Source organism: Mastigoproctus giganteus, chromosome 7, assembly GCF_048544385.1.
Source record: "Mastigoproctus giganteus isolate SK-2022 chromosome 7, ASM4854438v1, whole genome shotgun sequence".
Lineage (NCBI taxonomy): Eukaryota > Metazoa > Arthropoda > Arachnida > Uropygi > Thelyphonidae > Mastigoproctus > Mastigoproctus giganteus.
Genome location: NC_143581.1, coordinates 151,204,418 through 151,223,915, shown reverse-complemented (window position 1 = coordinate 151,223,915; position 19,498 = coordinate 151,204,418). Strand labels below are relative to the sequence as shown.

The 19,498-nt window shown below is 38.0% G+C and overlaps 1 protein-coding gene across 1 annotated transcript in view; it reads right to left on the bottom strand.

Moving 5' to 3' along the window:
* The window catches only part of ssp3 (SCAPER domain-containing protein short spindle 3), a 408,421-nt gene that overhangs the window by 224,380 nt on the left and 164,543 nt on the right, over positions 1-19,498 (bottom strand). Inside the window, exon 9 of the mRNA XM_090377943.1 lies at positions 8,778-8,847. Coding sequence (XP_090234069.1) covers positions 8,778-8,847 — 70 coding nt within the window. The remainder of the gene's footprint in view (positions 1-8,777; positions 8,848-19,498) is intronic.

Below are 19,498 nucleotides of genomic sequence, written 5' to 3'. Positions count from 1 at the left end.
TGTGTTTATTACTCTCTTAACAACCCCATTTATTTTTTTAACAAGGATTTAAATGCTCCTGGCTTGGCAGTCTAGGCTAGAATTTGGACAGGTGTTGTTCTTGGACTTTTTTCTTTAAGGGAACTGACAGGAGACTGCTGCCTGACTGCTAAAAGACAAAATCATTCCATTAATACAGTCCAAAATCTTTCAGCATTGCTTTATTTATGCAGGAGAGAGCACCAATTCATTATGCAAAAATCTTCCGAAAATTCTTAGATGAAAAGTTCTGAGGTAAATGGATCAGACAGCAGGGTTCCATTGAATGGCTACTGTGCTACCTGGATTTAACACTATGATTACTTTTTGGGGATTCTTAAAGGATAAAGTATTTAGTAATAAGAATAGGTCTCTTCTGGACTTTCAGCAGTCAACAATTTAAAAAATTTGAGAACATTTCCGAAGAATTATGCCTTGCTGTGTGTCGCTCTATGCCCCAAAGAGTGCGATTTTGACGTTGCAGAAGAGATGTTATAATTTTATTATTATTTTTTTAAAGTTTATGTATGTCCTTTCTACTGTAATAGCATTAATTAAATATTTTTGACTGTAATCCTGAATTTCATTAGAAATCCAGCAATTATTATTTCTTTTTCCATATAGTTTGTATGAAAAAAAAAAAAAGTAATTTATAGATTAAATGTGGTTTTAATACATTCTTATTTTTATTATTATCGGTAGTAGTAGTAGTGGAAAATGATGCAAGAAAGCAAGCTTATGCAGCATCAGCCAAAAAAAAAAAAAAAAAAAAAAAAGAAAAAAAAAAAAGCCAATACTATCCATTTCACCCGTCTATCCCCTTCAACTGTTAATCTAGTTCTTCCTTGAATTTATTCAAACTATCTACCTCTACAGCACCAGATGGGAGTTCGCCTCAACAATCAACTATCCTCTAGCCAAAGGCAAATTTTCACACATCCAACCTGCAACCATCCTTAAAAATTCAAATATCATTTTGAATTTATGCCTCTTCATGCGTGTAGTCTGAGTAAGAGGAAAGATTTCATCAGCACTGAGCTTACTCAATCCATTCAAGGCCTTAAACAGCACAATCAAGATCTCCTTGCAGCTGCCTAATCTCCAGATGCTGCAATTTGCAAAACAGAAGCCTTTCTTAGTTAAGTAAGACTTGTGAACGTGGTGTTGCTTGTGGGGAGGGGGGGAACTTAAAAAAGTATATGGGAGAAGAATAATAAATATCATAAAATTATAATTAAACTGAAATGGCCATTAATCACATCTAATTACAGGAAAGGAGGAAAAATTAATTAATTTAAGAAAAAATCAAATGAGCCTGAAATGTAACAGACTGTGTACATTACCAACTTCTTGAACTTCACAGTGACAGATGACAGTTTTTACCAAAACCTCTGTTTCTGTTATAAGTGTGCTTCATTCCATTATTTTTAACCAGTGAACCTAAAGACTAAGCAATCTTCTCTACTGGAGATGCATTATTATACATTACTGAATTTTGCAAAATTATTAACTTCTACATTTTAAGTCTTATCCAGCTTCTCATTTGTAATTGACCATTATGCTCAGAAAGGTTAGTGTAATAAAGAAATAAGGTTTTTATCATCTTTCCACAAATTGGTAATTCTAGTGACACTTGAGACTCAGTTTTTAATTTGCTTTGAGATTAAAAAAAAAAAAAAAAAAAAACTGCAAAGAAATTAACCCTTTACTAAAATGTTTTGACCAATGGAACCAAAGTTATTTTTTTTAACTGTAACTTTATAGAAGATAATCACATACAGAAGCACATGTAATGACAAAATGTCATATATAATATATCAGCAAAAATATAAAAAGGTGTCAATCCACTTTCCATAAATGAGTTATTCATCATACTGTGACCGGAACATGCAGTAGCCTGGAATACAGGGTGTAGGAATTTCAAGACCTACCGAGGGTTATCATGAAATAAGCAAATAACATGGATTGTGTTAGGGTAACTAAGAATGAGATGAAGTGCATGTATACTTGCATGTACACTAATTCCACGAGTATAATAAATAAATTTTATGTAATAAGTAAGTTATCAAATGCAGACATTGTGGAGATATCAGAGACATGATGTCGCTCAGACATAAGGGATGTAGAATTTGAATGTGTGGAGTACAATATGTCCAAGAAAGGACAGGAAGGGTGGGGTTATGCTCTTAGTTAAGAAGTATATTAAATCTAAGGTAGTGCATCTAGTTGATATGGGTGGCCAGTGCAATGCTGAGTCAGTTTGGTGTGATATAAGCACTAGGAATACAAAAATAAGAGGAAGAGTGTGCTCTAGGTCTACTAACACACTCTTCAGAGAAACAGTGGACCAGTAAATCAGAATGTTTTATAATGGAGCATTTTAACTTTATAGAGACTAGAACTTGTGGATTGGTCACCCACACACTAGCAAGACTTTTGTGGATTTAATGGATGACTGTTTTCTACAGCAGCATATTATAGAAGCAATGAGAGGAAACAATATCCTTGATCTTATTAGTAGTAGTGATTCTTCATGCATGAAGAACCTGCAGGCAAAAGATCACTGGGTGGCAGTGATCACAGTGTGCTGGTGCTTATGTGGGATTTACTTAAAGACAACTACTGTCAAGGGTAAAGGGAAGGGTACCTACAGTGGTCAACAACAGTTTTTAAATTCTATACAGTGGGACCATCTGATGATGTTACCAACAGCAAATTCTAAATGGGAAGCATTCAGGAAAGTAATCATACAGGCTATCAGGCTTTTCATACTAACCAAGATATACTGTTACAAGATATCTTATTTTAAATGGATGTCAGATGGACTGATGAGACTTGTGACAGAGAAAAAAAATGCATGGAATGTATGTAAATTACCAGGATACAGAAGCCTATAGTAGATGTAACCTAGTCTATAAATCAAATCACAAAGGAAGATAGGCAAGATAAAGCTGATGAGAAGTCTTTGGCAAAGAATGTCAAGAAAAGCAGCAAAGACTTCTTTACTTAAATTAACAGCAGAAGGAAGGAATTGAATCACATTGGTCAACTTGATGTCAATGGTTTAACTGTTGATGATCCTGCTCAGGTTGCTGACAAACTGAATAGGTATTTTGCACCTACCGTAAAGAATTCTCATGCATGAAGATTCTTGAGGGTGAAGAATTCCAGAAGTTCATTATATCTAACAGGGAGCTAAATAATATTGTAATAACTGAGAGGAAAGTGGAACAGATATTGTTGAATCATAACATAAAAAAGATGGATGGATGGGATCTATCAAATTATATTAAGGGAGGCAGCAAAGGAGGTAAGCATACTGTAGCCATAATTATGAGAGCATCTGTGGGTTCAAGAGAGGTTCCTATGGACTGGAGATGTTCAAATGTATCCCCAATTTACAAAGGAGATCAAAAGGTGACATGAGTAATTACAGACCTATTAGCTTAACATCTGTTCCAGGGAAAATAATGGAGTCACTGTTTAAAGAAATAATGCAGGACAATCTAGACAGAAATGCAATTATATTGTAGTTGCAGTGTGGATTTGTTAAAGGGAGATCTTGTCTGACCAATCTGATTGGATATTATGATGCAGTAACAGATGAACTGGATGCAAAAAATAATTTTGATATCATATATTATTATTATTATTATTATTATTATTATTATTAAAATCAGTTTATTTCCCAAGAAACCTTGGGTCACCCCGGGACGGCTCTGTGCCAGAAGGGTGTGAATACAGACTAAGGTGCGAGGAACACAATGTACAATAAACAAGGGTACATTCTTGCTCGACCCGAGACTTTTACAGGGTTAAATAAACAATAATGTACAAAATATACAGTAATATACATGATTACATGAAAACAGAAAGTCTTTGCCATATACAAATAGGCAAGTTAAAAAAAAAAAAAAAAAGTCTGTCCAGGAGCAGGGGAGTATTATAGGTTCATAATCTGGTAACAGTTCTTTAGGATTTCCTTCCTGTAGGGCTTGTCTTCACAGAACCTATCAGGGTGGATCCTAAATTTATTGAAGATCCGAAGACAATTGGCTGGAAACATGTTCCTCAGGGAATCAATGTTTGACAGAGTAAGACGTAGAGGGAGACAGGAGTCGGGGTGCTTCCCTCTTGCCCTCCTCGGGCCAGAGATTAATGCGGATACTGATGGAGCATCAATTCGCCTCGTTATAAGCCGTGCAAGCGTGAGAACATTTTTTGTCATGATGATATGTCTCCAAGGAGTGGTGCCTAGATTTGCTTGTAGGATAGATCTGGAGATAGTTAGGGGGTGGCCTACTACCCTGTTCATCCATCTAAGCAACCAGTACTCTAAACTAAGATACTTCTGAAGGTATGAGGCAGGGGCAGATGACCAAATTTCTGAAGCATAGAGAGGAATCGGCGTAATACACCTCAGGATGTGCCGAACAAGCAGCGCTGGCTGATGCACACCAACGAGCTCTTGACGCACTGCCCAAAGAGCAGCGTACGTCTTCTGCCTCATCCTGGCAAAGTGAGGCTGAAATGTGAGCCCAACGTCCCAGGTGAGGCCAAGATCAGTATGAGAGGTCACCTTTTGCACCGGTTCCCCACTCACAAAGATTTGGATATCATTTTTGGCTCTCTTCTTGGTTATTGTCAGTTGTGCTGATTTAGGAGGGCTCAGATGCAGCCCTATTGTGGCAAGATAACTTTCCAAGCTCAATATCTGCCTAGAAGCTTGCTGGTTGATATCATGAATCTGATGATTATGATCTGAGCTCACGTAGAACTTCAGATCGTCGGCATAGGAAACAAAGTTCGGATTCTGAGCAAGGAAAGGCTCCAAAACTGCTGCAAACAGTATAGCTGACAGTACACTTCCTTGTGGGATGCCTCTTGAGATGTCAATAGTTTCTTGAAAGTCATTGTGGGTCACAGACAGATGTCTAGGAAGTAAAATAGACGTCAAAATTTGAAGTAAGGTTTCCGCCAGGCCGAAGTAGTGTTTCAGAATGGTAAAAAGAGCTGGGAGGTGTATTCTGTCATAAGCCGATTTTATGTCGAGGAATATGATATCAATCTGTGATTTGTTGTTAAGGGTGTGCTGAATTCTGAAGAGGGTATCAAGAAGATTGGTAGTTGTCGATCTCCTTTGTAGAATGGTATGGAGGTACTCGGGCCTGTGTGCAAAGCAATGCTGGGCAATTGTTGGCTGAATTACTTTTTCGAAAATTTTGAGTAAAGAACAGCTGATGGATATTGGTCTCAGGTCTTTAGGAGATTTGGGTTTCTTGATCTTTGGGATGGGCTTAACATGGTAAGTTTTCCAAATTGAAGGAACTATTCCAGATTGCAGGATTTGTCTGAAAAGGTGAAGGAGAAGGTCGACTATATATGGGCTGCAAATTTTGATAATAAAGAGTGGGAAACCATCCGGACCTACAGTGGCTTTGTTGGGTAGTTTATTGATGACATCAATTAGGGTCTCTCTAGTTATTTCTATTTCAGACAAGTGTGCCCTAGGTAACCAGTTCTCCTGCGAGAGAAAGGAATCAGAGTCAGGAAAATCTGCCTGCTGTAAGCTGAACTGTGCCCATTCCTGGACAAGCTTTTTGTCAATGGCTAGGTGACGATGATGATGATTCGAAAGGATCCTTCTACCACTCTTCAACCTATTGAGAACAGCTTGGTTAAGGACCAGCCTTTTTTTTTTTCAAGAAGCAAGCTCTTTCTTTCTTAAAGATGGAATGGTCTGAGGGAAGTTGAGTTTTCTGCCATTATGATTTCAGGGAAGTGTCTGATACTGTTGCACATAAAAGACTGGTGTTAAAACTGGAGCAATGTGGCATTAAGGGCAAGTTACTACTATGAATAAAGGGATGGTTGAATGGGGCAAGACAGAGAGTGGTTATTAATGGACACTGCTTTTCTTGGACTAATGTTATTAGTGAAGTCCTCCGTGGTTCAGTGCTGGGCCCTTTGTTTTTTATATTTATCAATGTTATTGATGAAAGTATATCAGGATTAAAATCTAATTTGCAGATGACATAAAGGTTGGCAGGGTTGTTGTTGTTGTTGTTTTGATTTTTAGGAGCATTAGCAACTAAGGCCATATTGCTCCGGAATATGCGGTGGTCATTCCCTGACCTTTCCGCATCCTCCATATTTGGTGGTGACGGGCTCGAACCCCGGTCTAATCAAGAAGTGTGTGGTATGCACTGCTGCTCCTTCCCACCTGGCTACGGAGGCGCCGGTTGGCAGGGTGGTTTACGACAGTAATCAGGGTAAGCTACTGTAACAAGATCTAAAAGAATTAGGCATGGGCTGAGAAATGGTAGTTAAGTTTAACATTGACAATGCAAAATATCGCATATGGACAGCAGTAATCCCAGATTAATGTATTAACTGTGTGTTACTACGCTCATAGTAGTGGAAAATGAAAAATACCTGGGGGAGTCATTGTGTATTTGCATATGAAGTTCTCTGGGCAATGCAGACAGGCTGCCAGGGCAACTCATGGAGTTTTGTCTATAATATACAGGAACTTTGCTACCAATTGACAAAGAAAGAAATGATTGTCCTATTATACAAGGCCATGGTTAGGCTGTAGCTTGAGCATTGCATACAAGTCTAGAGGCCTCATTTTAGGAAGGAGGTAGATCTGCTGGAATGTGTGCAGAGAAGGGCAACAAGATTGGTGAATGGAACGAAGGGGGTGACCTTACCAAGACAGGCTTCAGTTCTGCAAACTGCAACAACTGGAGACTAGGCACTTGTGAGGAATTATGGTTGTAGGATAAATGTGCAGAGGTTTTCCTTCAGCCAGCAGACAAATTATTTGAGGATATGGACAGGTGACGTGTGTTTTTTTTTTTTTTTTTGGCTGATAGTTTATAAGTTTTCTTTCTTGCATCATATGCCACTACTACTACTAATAATAAAGATACCAACTCATGCTATTTAAAGAAATGAATCTGAAAAAATAGAGTAATAAAAAATTAAGTCATTAAAAGAATCTGTTCAGAACAAATTTTTTGTATAAAATTTGTATAGAACTGAACGTGTTTATACAAATTTTCTGTATAAACAAGAGGTATGACTAAACTCAAGACCTTTAAAATTGCTAATATATGTTAATATATGTTACTGCTCTTACTTAAGCACCTTGTATATCAATTAAACTGGGGCCAAAAAGCTAAGGAAACAAAAACTGAAATCAAAATCCTTCTATTAAGATAATGACAAAACATTAGCAAGAAATTCATTTTAATGTCTTAATAAAGCAAGAGTGGGAAAATTTTGATCTCAAATCAGTTATGCAAATGAATTCATCAATGGCCAAAAACAGTGGATCAATAATGAAAACACTCTAAAGCATGTGATCTCTGTAGGTAGGAAAACTCACGTGGTACTGACTCCTTATACTGAGAACAAGAATGTTAATTAGTGCTGGAGGCATCAATTCTCATTCTTGAAAATGTGATAATGCAAGCTGAGTAAAGTGTGGAGAATGGAAGGGTCATATTCTAGCTCTAACTGGTATGGTTCACTAGGAGTATTTTGTGAGGACATGCATTATCGCTCATTAAAAGTTTGGATCCACTGCCTCTGAAAAGGGCAAAATCAAATATCTCATTACTGCCATGAGAGTATTAATATATGGCTAATGATGAAAGAATGAAAACCTTTTTCTGCATTTGCCGGGAAAAAAAAATCCCATTGCCAGAGTGGCCGACTGACCATCCAACTCAGCTTTAAATTTTACCAATCTATTTGCCCTAACTACCTTGGTGAAAAGTAATTTATAGCAGTGACCTATAATACAATGTCCAAAGATTAATTTCACAAAAATCCAGCCTTCTTGCAGTCCTTTATTTTTTAGATTTCTGCCTCCTTGTTTTTGTATCTCCTACAACTCTCTCCTACAAATATCATATTCAGGATCTTATATGCCTTTATTAGATTCCTTTATTCACAAAATGTCTAGTTGCCAAGCTTTTCAGTCCACACCTAAATCATTCCTCATAGGGACAAAGCCAATATTCCAAACAGCATTGTCAACCTTAATTGTAAGGTCAAAAAATGAAAACAGGTGGACTTTTTCTGCATCGGTCAAAAAATAAACAAAGAAAAAATAATAAAAATAAAACAAAAGAGAATATCATTCTATTTTCACAACACAACCTTCTAATTCTGCTTTGAACTTAATAGTGCCTCTGCCACACTGGGAGGAAACATTCCAATGTTTGACAACCCACTAATCTTATTTTTGTAATAAGATTAGTGGGCTGTAATTATAAAATTAATTATAATTAATTTTATCTTTTATAATTTTATGTATATATAAATAATCAATGTAATTATATTCATCATAATTAATTAATTTCTAACTTTGGCTATTATTTTAACCTGCTCTGTAGACCTGAGGAACAGTGACTTCTCGAAACGTTGCCAAACTGTTTAAGTGTTTCTAGTGAGGTGTATTCAAATTAATTGCAACATTTTCAATAAAATAGCTTAATCTTTCACATGGTTTTATTAATGTCACTTATTTAGGTCATTCCTATAAAATCTATAACCATGTAACACCCCTCTTCTTAACTAATTTGTTTCTTAGCTTTTCTGTAACAGTTTACTGCGATTAATTAATGATATTAAATCACAAAACATGTATACACTACTATTCAAAATGCATTTTTTTGCTAAGCAATGTTTCAAAATAATATTCAATATTTATCTGAATACTTATTTTTTAAAAATATAATAGTTACCTTCTTCCTGCAAGGATCGTTCATACCAATCCATTGCCTGACATTCGAGGGAGTACTCATCTTGTGATATCTAAGACACAGAAAACAAAAAATAAATTCTCCAAAGTTAATAAAAAGTAAATGGGTTACTTAATATATACGTGTGCATTTATATATATATATATATATATATATATATATATATATATACTTTTTTTTTTTTTTTTTCGTTTTTTCTCACATCATCTCTAGCCAATTGACAAAGAAATCTACACCTGTGTATTCATTTGAAGGGGCTTTGAAAACCTATTGTTTCTTAAAACCTAGTGTTTTACCTGGGGGGAAGAAGGGGGCAGAGATTAAATATGTTATGTTCTAGTTGCTCAGAAAATTGTTCTGCTTTCTACATAAAATAAGAACAGATACTTGAATATTTTTGTCTCTTGTAAATTTCATCCATCTGAAGTGTTACAGAAGAGCAGTGATTCCCAGCCTGTTTTAGTTTGGGAGCTATTGTGTCTTCTGTAAAACTTAATATTAAGCCTTTGTTTTATATACATTTTTATACCTTTGTGTAGCATGTTACTTAGTTTTCCTTTTCAATCAGCATGTCTAAGTTTTACTCTTTCTTCTTCTAGTCATGATGTGTAGAAATAATATTATAAACAATTCAAGCAAACTTCACGGCTTCTGTTATGTTTCTACAAATGCAAACCACAAATTATGGTAAACACTAAAAGCAGACAGTAGCAAACTATCTTACAAAATACAAGTTATTTGTTGGTTCACATACACATTAGTCTGTGTTAAACCAATTAGCAATTTTTTGTACTCTAAATAGTATTTAATAGTCTAGGAAAGGATGTCAAATGATGATGTTTAGGAAAATTTACTCTGAATATGAATATACCAATGGAGAATACAACAGACAGTTCAACCTGTTACAACTATTGATTATTTTTGAAGTTAGCTGTACAAAATTGGTAGATTGATTTTTTTTATTGCATTTCTATGCAATCACCAAACTCGACTTGTTATTGACGTGCAGTCTGCACATTTCTGCTTTGATTAAAAATACAGAACTCTACTTAACTATATTCTTTATTCTTAAAACAAAAACTTTGATCTTCCAATAAGCAACAGATGTACGGTGCATTTTGTTAATTTAAATACGTTCTTTGACATGTGATTCTATGAAGTGACCGATTTTAACAATCAGTAATCACTATAAGCAGTGCCCACTGAACTGAGTGTAACAGACTTGCAGTGCACACTGCAACTAAGCACAAAAAAGTATGAACAGAGTATTTATATATTCTTTTATTCAAGTATCTTCATTATTAAAATCCCTAACACTTATAAAACAGAGTTATGATGCACTAACAGATCTCCTCAATAAAATTTTGAAGATGTATCACTTTCAGGTACGACATCCACATTACTAAAGTGCCATGACACAATGGCTGTGTCATGGAACTTTAGTGTTGGCAAACATTTATAAAAATTATTAAAATAGTATGTACTTGTATTAAGCACTAAATGGTAAAGGCTATATTGGGGAAAGAAGCTGAAAAATAAAATTTAAAAATCCCCCTTTCTACAATTAGCAGATGTATTCAAGAAATGTCATAAAATTATGAAAAACATATTTTTGCACATAATTTTACACATAAATTTACTGTTCAGAAAATTTTACACTAAAAACAGATGAGGCTGATATAAACAGTAAAATAAAACTTTTAGCTTTCGTCAGATTGGTTTTAGCATTAGCAAGGACACATGATGCAAGAAAGCAAGCTTATATAGCATCAGCCAAACCCCCCCCCCCTTATGTCACCCATCACCTCGCTCCAAATGTTTGTCAAGTTCTGCCTTGAATCTATTTAAGCTATCAACTTCTATAACAACAGATGGAAGTTTGTTCCAACAATCAACCACCCACTGGCTAAACGCAAACTTTCACACATCTATTCTACAACTGTCTTTCCTCAATTTGAATTTATGCCCTCTCAGGAGATTATTCTGAGCAAGAAGGAGAGTCCCATCAACATTCAGCATGCTCAAACCATTCAAGGCTTTATACACCTCAATCAGATCACCTCGCAGGTGCCTAGTCTCCAGACACTGTAATTTGCAAAACTTAAGCCTTTCCTCGTAAGAGCAACCCTTTGTTCCATTCACTAATCTTGTTGGCCTTCTCTGTACTCATTCCAACAGCTCTACATTCTTCTTAAAACGAGGCCTCCAGACCTGTATACAGTACTCAAGGTGTGGTCTGACCATTGCCTTATACAAGGGGATAATCACCTGTCAGTGTGGTACCACAGAGTTGATACATTACTCTGGGATTACTGCTTCCCATATGTAGTACTTTATATTTGTCAATGTTAAACTTCATTTGCCACCTCTCAGCCCATCTGCTCAACTTTTCTAGATCCTGTTGCAGCAGTGTACTGTCATTAGTGTCATTAACAACCCCGCCAACCTTCGTATCGTCTGCAAACTTGAACATTAAGCCTGACATACCTTCATCAATATCATTTATAAATACAGAAAACAACAATGGACCGAACACTGAACCCTGAGGGATCCCACTAGTAATATTAGTCCACAAAGAGCAGTGTCCATTGATTACCACTCTCTGTCTTCTCCCACTCAACCATCCCTTTATCCATAGTAGAAATTTGCCTCCAATGCCACACTTCTCCAATTTGTGCAGTAGTCTTCCATGTGCAACAGTATCAAAGGCTTTTCTAAGATCCAAATATATGATATCAAAGTTATTCTTTGCATCCAGTTCCTTTGTGACTACTTCATAGTATCCAATCAAATTAGTCAGACAAGACTTTCCCTTAACAAAACCATGCTGTGTCCGAGCTATAACTGAAGTCGTGTCTACATGATCCTGCAGTGCTTCTTTAACCAGTGCTTCCATTAATTTCCCTGGAACAGAAGTTAAACTAACAGGTCTGTAATTACCTGTGTCTCCCTTTGATCCTCCTTTGTGGATTGGGGTCACATTTTCACATCTCTAGTCCATGGGTACCTCCCCTGAGTCCAGGGAAGCTCTCATGATTATGGCTAAGGGTTTGCTTACTTCCTTTGCCGCCTCCTTTAATATAACTGGATAGATTCCATCCACCCCAGGTGCTTTTCTTATATTTATCTTCAACAATTTCTTCTCCACTTTACTCACAGTTATTACAAGATTATCTAGCTTACTGCCAGAGTTGAATACACCCCTGGCATTCCCATCCCTGAATAACTCCTCATGTGTGAAAGTAGATGCAAAATATTCATTTAGTATGTCAGCTACCTAAGCAGCATCATCAACAGTTCAACTATCGATATCAAGTGGACCAATCTGATTCATCCCCTTCCTTCTAGAGTTTACATAAGTAAAGAACTCTTTGCTGTTTTTCTTTGCATCCTTTGTCAAAGATTTCTCATAATCTGCCTTCGCCTGCCTAATCTCCTTTGTAACTTGGTTACAGACCAGCTTATATCTATCATAGGCTTCTGTGTGACATGTTAATTTATATGTATCCCATGCATTTTTCTTCTCTGTCACATGTCTAATTAGTTCATCTGACATCCATTTAGGCCTAAATCTTGAACAATATTTCTTTGTTGGTATGAAAAGCCTAGAAGCTTTCAAGATTAATTCTTTAAATGCTTCCCATTTTGAATTTGCTGTTGGTAACATCATCCGTTGGTTCCACCGTATAGAATTTAAATACTGTCTCAGACCACCATAGTCACCTTTACAAAAGCAAAAACCTTTCCCTTTACCCCTGATGGTAGTTACCTCTTTGAGTAAATCCCACTTCAGCACACTGTGATCACTGCCGCCTAGTGGTTCCTTTAGTGATTCTTGATGCATGAAGAATCACTACTGATAATCAGATCAAGAGTATTACTCCCTCTAGTTGCTTCCCGAACATGCTGCTGTAGAATAGCATCCAATAAATCCACAAAAGCCTTGCTAGTGTGTGAGTGACCAACCCACAAATTCCAGTCAATCTCTGGGAAATTAAAATCCCCCATTATAAGACACTTTGATTTACTGGCCCACTCTATTTCTCTTCACAACTGCTCATTATACTCATCAGATTCATTTGGCCTATAACACGCACCTACTCTCCTTTTTCCTTTCCCAGTGCATATGTCACACCAAACAGACTCAACATTGCATTGTCCACTAACACCAATTGGATGCACTTCCTTAGATTTTATGTGTTTCTTAACTAACAGCATAACCCCTCCTCCCTTTCTGTCCTGTCTATCCTTTCTGTACACACTGTACTCCCCAAATTACAGTTCTACACTCTTATGTTTGTGTGATACCATGTCTCTGATATCCCAACAATATCTGCCTTTGATGTCTTGACTAGCACTTCAAGCTCATCGAATTTATTAACTATACTCCTAGCATTGGTGTACATGCAAGTATACATGCACCTGTTTCTACTCTTAGTTATCCTAACACAGCCCATGTATTTACTTGTTCCACTGACTCCCAGCAGTCCTGGAAATCCCCATTGCCTTGCTTTTCGGGCTGCTGCTTAATTGCATTTCAATAGAAGTAGTGCAAGAATCACTTTTACCTTTGCCAGCGGCTACTGTTAATCTATTAGTCCATGTATCCCCGCAAGCTAACAGTTTTCTGACCCACCTAACACTGCCTCGACAGCATCAGCAAATATTCTTGCACCCTTTCTATTCAAGTGAATCCCATCACTGTAGAAGCAGTCTCTCCTGTTAACAAGCACAGACCAGGCTGAGAAAACTTCTACCCCTTGAGCCTTGCACAATCTTTCCAGGGCCGAATTGATCGACAAGACTCTTATCATATACTCCCTCCTATTGTGTCTCCAATTGCAGATACTTCCAAATTCAACCCTAACTCATGGCTTTTTTTCAGCATTGACTTGTACTTGTTAAGTAATTCTGCCAGTCTCTTACTCTTAATATCATTAGTGCCAATGTGTACAACAATATCACCCTTTGTGCCCTGAAAAGATGATATCTGCTGTACAATGTCATCAACCTTTGCCCCTGGCAGACATACCTTGGTCCTGTTCCATCTATCCTTTTTTGCACAATATGTTCCCCGTTTCCCTGACAACAGGGTCACCGACAACAACTGGTTCCTTTGGGACCAGCGCATTCTGCCTTGGGGTTTGCCACTGTGTTGCTTTATGTTCAAGTGCAAGCTCTGGCATTGATGTGGACATATAAGCCCATAAGCCCACCATCTCATATAAGCCCATAACAATGGGCTTATATGAGATGGTGCTGAGTTGGTGCCTAATTTCCTCGCACTCCTTACATCGCACACACACAAAGACATTCCTCTTGGCAATAGCATGTCCCATTCCTGACGCTCCACAAACATCAAACAAGCAGCGCATTTCAATAGACTGTGATTCAGAGGACAACAGTCCTCTGAATCACAGTCAGAGGACAACAGTCCCCCCTCAGTTCTCCCCTGAGCCACAGCACTTCCATTAATTTGAGCCTTTTGCTTTGCTGCTCTTGTCTGAGTCATGATTTCTATTCAAGTTCAATAAAATTCCAATACAAATATAACCATAAACTTATATCACAATGCAGTTATAACACTATATATATATATGTATTTCGATATCGAATGTTATCTCCGAGTTACGTTATATGACTTTCTTATCTCCTGTCAAATTATATGTATTAATTTATGATGTCACGTTCGTAAAAACTAGGTCACTATATTTATTTAGTTAAAGTACAATTCAATTGACAATGAAATTTAATAAGATTAATAAATTTTACTGATTAATTGATACTACTATACTCACTATCTAGTTTTCTGTTAAACCTTACGTTATAATAGCTGAGAGCAAAGTGGAGGAGAAATTGTTGAAGTTAAACATAAGAAAGGCACCTGGGGTGGATGGGATCTATCCAGTTATATTAAAGGAGGCGGCAAAGCAACTAAGCAAACCCTTAGCCATAATTATGAGAGCATCCTTGGACTCAGGGGGGGGGGTTCCCACAGACTGGAGATGTGCAAATGTATCCCCAATTCACAAAGGGGAATCGAAGGGTGACACGGATAATTACAGACCAGTTAGTTTAACTTCTGTTCCGGGTAAAATAATGGAGTCACTGGTTAAAGATGCATTGCAGGATCATCTAGACAAGACTGCAGCAATAATTCAGACACAGCATGGGTTTGTTAAGGGAAAGTCTTGTCTGACAAATTTGATAGGATATTATGATGTGGTTACAAAGGAACTGGATGCAAAAAATAATTTTGATATCATATATTTGGATTTCAGGAAAGCTTTTGACACTGTTGCGCATGGAAGACTATTGTACAAATTGGAGCAGAATGGAATTAAGGGTAAGTTGCTACAATGGATAAAAGGATGGTTAAGTGGGAGAAGACAGAGGGTTTTAATGAATGGGTGCTGCTCTTCGTGGACTAGTGTTATTAGTGGAGTCCCACAGGGTTTGGCGTTGGGTCCACTGTTGTTTTGTATATTTATCAATGATACTGATGAAGGTAGTATCATTCCAGTATCAGTATCAATGATACCGATATTGGAGGCTTGAAGTGGTGGAACCCATGTTTAGTCTCTAGAGCTAAGTTCCGGCCAACCCTTCCCTATCTCTTCCATCATGCAGTATGATTGATGATTTTTGAGATTATGATGAATGTCGTGGCGAGATCCAATATTCCTTACATTTCGAGGGTACAGCTCTAAAACGGTGTTCGCAGGCCGGCCGCTACGTAGTACACCGGACCAAACCTATTGGTAACTCTCTAGGAGGCTTCCGGATCAGCTAGTGTATAATCTTGCTACCTCTACTCTGCCAGATAGTGACTGGAGGGAGTCCGAGTAGTGTGTATGCGGGGAGCATTGTCGAGGCCACGTTATGTCAAGGATCTGGGTATATTCTTACCACATGTACACCATATCCAAAAATTTCATTACTTTATACAGCATGTCCCACCCACTTTTTTCTTACTATTGAATACACCATGAATTGTCAAAATAATAGAGCAAGCTTATCTGCGAAAATATCTAAACCACCCAAGGACTTCCTAATTCATGTCACAAATATACGTGGTCTCAATTCCAATCTCAACGATGTCCATTTCCACTTGCAGTCTAACAAACCCCATGTACTTTTTCTGACTGAATCTCAGTTATCAGTTGATTCAACTACTGCTCATCTCAGATGTCCAAATTATTTGCTGTATGATTCCTTTCGCCTCAAAGGTGGTACTTGTGCATATGTCCGTTCTGATATTCCCTGTCAGAGACTTGGCAATTTGGAATCTCCTCTCTTTGATCTTCTCTGGCTTAAAATCTCTCTACCTCATTGTGTAAAATTCATCTGTTGTCTCTACCGTTCCCCCAACTCCACTAATCACTTGGAGCTCTTTGACTTCCTCTCTTTGCAACTTGACTTTCTCCAGTCCAACTTTCCTAACAGTGAGGTAATTTTCCTTGGTGATTTTAACGTTCACAACTCTAGCTGGCTTCCGTTTTCTAGTCACACCGACCCAGCAGGTCGTGATGCTGAGGCTTTTGCAATTACTAATGATCTTGCACAGATTGTTCATTTACCTACAAGAATACCGGACAATCCTAATCATACAGCCAATACGCTTGATCTTTTTCTCACAAACAACCCTTCTAAGTACAAGGTTGAAGTGAGAGGTCCTTTAGGCACTTCAGATCACAACTTGGTGATTGTCTCTTCTCCAATGGAACCTTTATCTCATGGCTATTCCCAATCTCGTATTGTTTGGCATTACAAGAATGCAAAATGGGATGACCTGCGAGACTTCTTTTCTTCTTTTCCTTGGTCTGATTACTGTTTCAAAACTTCTGATGTCAACGTTTGCTCAGATCGTGTCAGTGAAATTATTCTTGCAGGAATGGAATCCTTTATCCCACACTCCACTTTAAAATCTCGTCCTTTATCTAAACCTTGGTTTTCCAATAGATGTGCTAAAGCTGTCCAAGAGAAGAATGTTGCATATCATAATTGGTTTGTTTCTAATTCTTCAGTTTCATTTTCTGCCTACACCAAAGCTCGCAACAATTGTAAAGCAGTTATTAATCAGTCCAAACTAGAGTCTGAACAGGCTAAGAGTAGAAAACTTGCTTCTTGCCCTAATGGTAGCCGAGCATTCTGGTCTCTTGCCAAAGCTATTGGCCGCAACTTTTGCCCATCTCTGCTCCCACCTCTGTCCAAACCAGATGGTTCTGTTGTCACTTCAGCCAAGGATAAAGCTGACCTGCTAGCATCCCATTTTTCTTCGAGCTCATGTATTAATGATCTTGGTAAAACACCTCCCACCATTCCTAACACGCTCCATTCAATGCCTCCTGTGGTCTTCCGTAAAAAGGATATCAGAAGGATTTTGATGAATCTTGATGCTAAGAAAGCTCCAGGTCCTGATGGTATTTCTCCACTTGTTCTCAAAACCTGTGCTCCTGAACTTACTCCTATTCTTTGCCGCCTTTTTTCACTTTCTTATTCCAAAGGTGTTTTTCCTTCTGCTTTGAAATTTGCTCATATCCAGCCAGTTCCTAAAAAGGGTGACAAATCCCTCCCATCCAATTATCGTCCCATTGCAATTACTTCTACTCTTTCTAAAGTAATGGAGAAATCAATTAACCGCCAACTCTTAAACTACCTAAAACCTTCCATCTGATCAACGATCGCCAGTATGGATTGCGTCAGTGTCGATCCACTGGTGATATTCTGGCTTATGTTACCCATTTATGGACTAATTCAAAGGAATGGTTCGGTGAAACACAAGTAGTTGCTCTTGACATCTCAAAGGCTTTTGATCGTGTTTGGCATAAAGGTCTTCTAAACAAGCTTCCATCTTATGGTTTGCCAACTGTTTTTAGTAATTGGTTATCCAGTTTTCTCTCTGATCGCTCACTGAGGGTGATGGCAGATGGCTCTCTGTCTTCTAAATTCTCCACTAATGCCGGTGTCCCCCAAGGTTCAGTTCTTTCCCCCACTCTTTTCCTCTTGTATATCAATGACCTTCTTCCATTGACTGGAAATCCTATCCATAGTTTTGCCGATGATAGCACATTGCAATCAACTTTCCATTTTGAGAAACCTTGTCCAGCTCGATCAGCTTCAAGTTCTCGAAAATCTGCTTCCAATTCCTTAAATGCCGATCTTCAGGTAATTCTCCAGTGGGGCAAAGACAACTTAGTTGATTTCAACCCTTCTAAAACTCAATCTTGTCTTATATCTTGCAAAAAGGATTCTTCTGCTCCTATGCTTATCTTTAGTGACACTCCGATTTCTAGGCAAAATGATATATCTGTTTTGGGGATTACCCTGACTTCTAATCTCTCTTGGCACAAGCACATTACAAATATTGCTTCCTCTGCATCTAAAAAACTTGGTTTTCTCTTTCGCTCTCGGCGTTACTTTTCTTCCAAACAGCTGCTCACTCTGTATAAATCGCAAATCCGCCCTGCCATGGAATATTGTTCCTACATCTGGGGTGGTGCCCCCAAAACCTCTCTCAGGCTTCTTGATTCCATTCAGAAGAGGGCAGTTAGGTTAATTAATGATTCATCTCTAACAGAGTCTCTCCACTCGCTTTCTCATAGACGCACTGTTTCTGCTGCATGCCTCTTCTACAGATACTTCCATGGGCACTGTTCTTCTGAATTGGCTTCTATAATTCCCGCTCTCTGTTTCAAAACAGTCCGAACACGTGCCGCCACCAGCCAACATCCATTTACTGTCCAACTACAAACCCACAGAACCAACTTTTCATCTTCCTCATTTATTCATTCAACTGCCGTTTTCTGGAACAACCTTCCTTCATAAGTATTTCCTGAAAATTACAATCTACAGAAGTTCAAGTCCAATATCAACAAATATCTTCTTTCGTCTTCTCAACCTCCAACCCAAGCACGGTACTAAGTACTATAGGTTCTAATACCTCTCGTGTTTGGGGTTCTCATAAAAAAAAAAAAAAAAAAAAAAAAAGGTATATCAGGCTTTATGTCAAAGTTTGCAGATGATACAAAGGTTGGCAGGGTTGTTAATGACAGTAATGGCAGTGTGCTACTGCAAAAGGATCTAGAAAATTTGGGCAGATGGGCTAAGAAGTGGCAACTGAAGTTTAACCTTGACAAATGCAAAGTACTGCATATGGGTAGAAGTAACCCCAGAGAAACGTACCAACTGTGTGGCACAAAATGAAAAAGACCTGGGAGTAATTGTGCAGTCAGATATGAAGTTTTTTGAACAATGCAGACAGGCTGCCAGGGCAGGTCATGGGGTTTTGTCAATGATATATAGGAATTTTGCTAGCAGTGAAAAGGAGGTGATTGTCCCTCTGTATAAGGCTATGGTCAGGACATGCCTTGAGTACTGCGTACAGGTCTGGAGGCCTCATTTTAGGAAGGATGTAGATTTGAGCGTGTACAGAGAAGGGCAACAAGATTGGTGAGGGGAATGAAGGGATCCTCTTACCAAGAGAGGCTTAAGTTCTGCAAATTGTAGTGGCTAGAGACTAGGCACCTGCACGGTGATCTGATTGAGGTGATTAAGGCCTTGAATGGGTTGAGCACGCTGAATTCTGATGGGATCCTTCCACTTGTTCAGATTACGAACCTAAGGGGGCATAAATTCAAATTAAGAAAGGACAGATGTAGAATAGATGTGCGGAAATTTGCCTTTAGCCAGCGGGTGGTTAA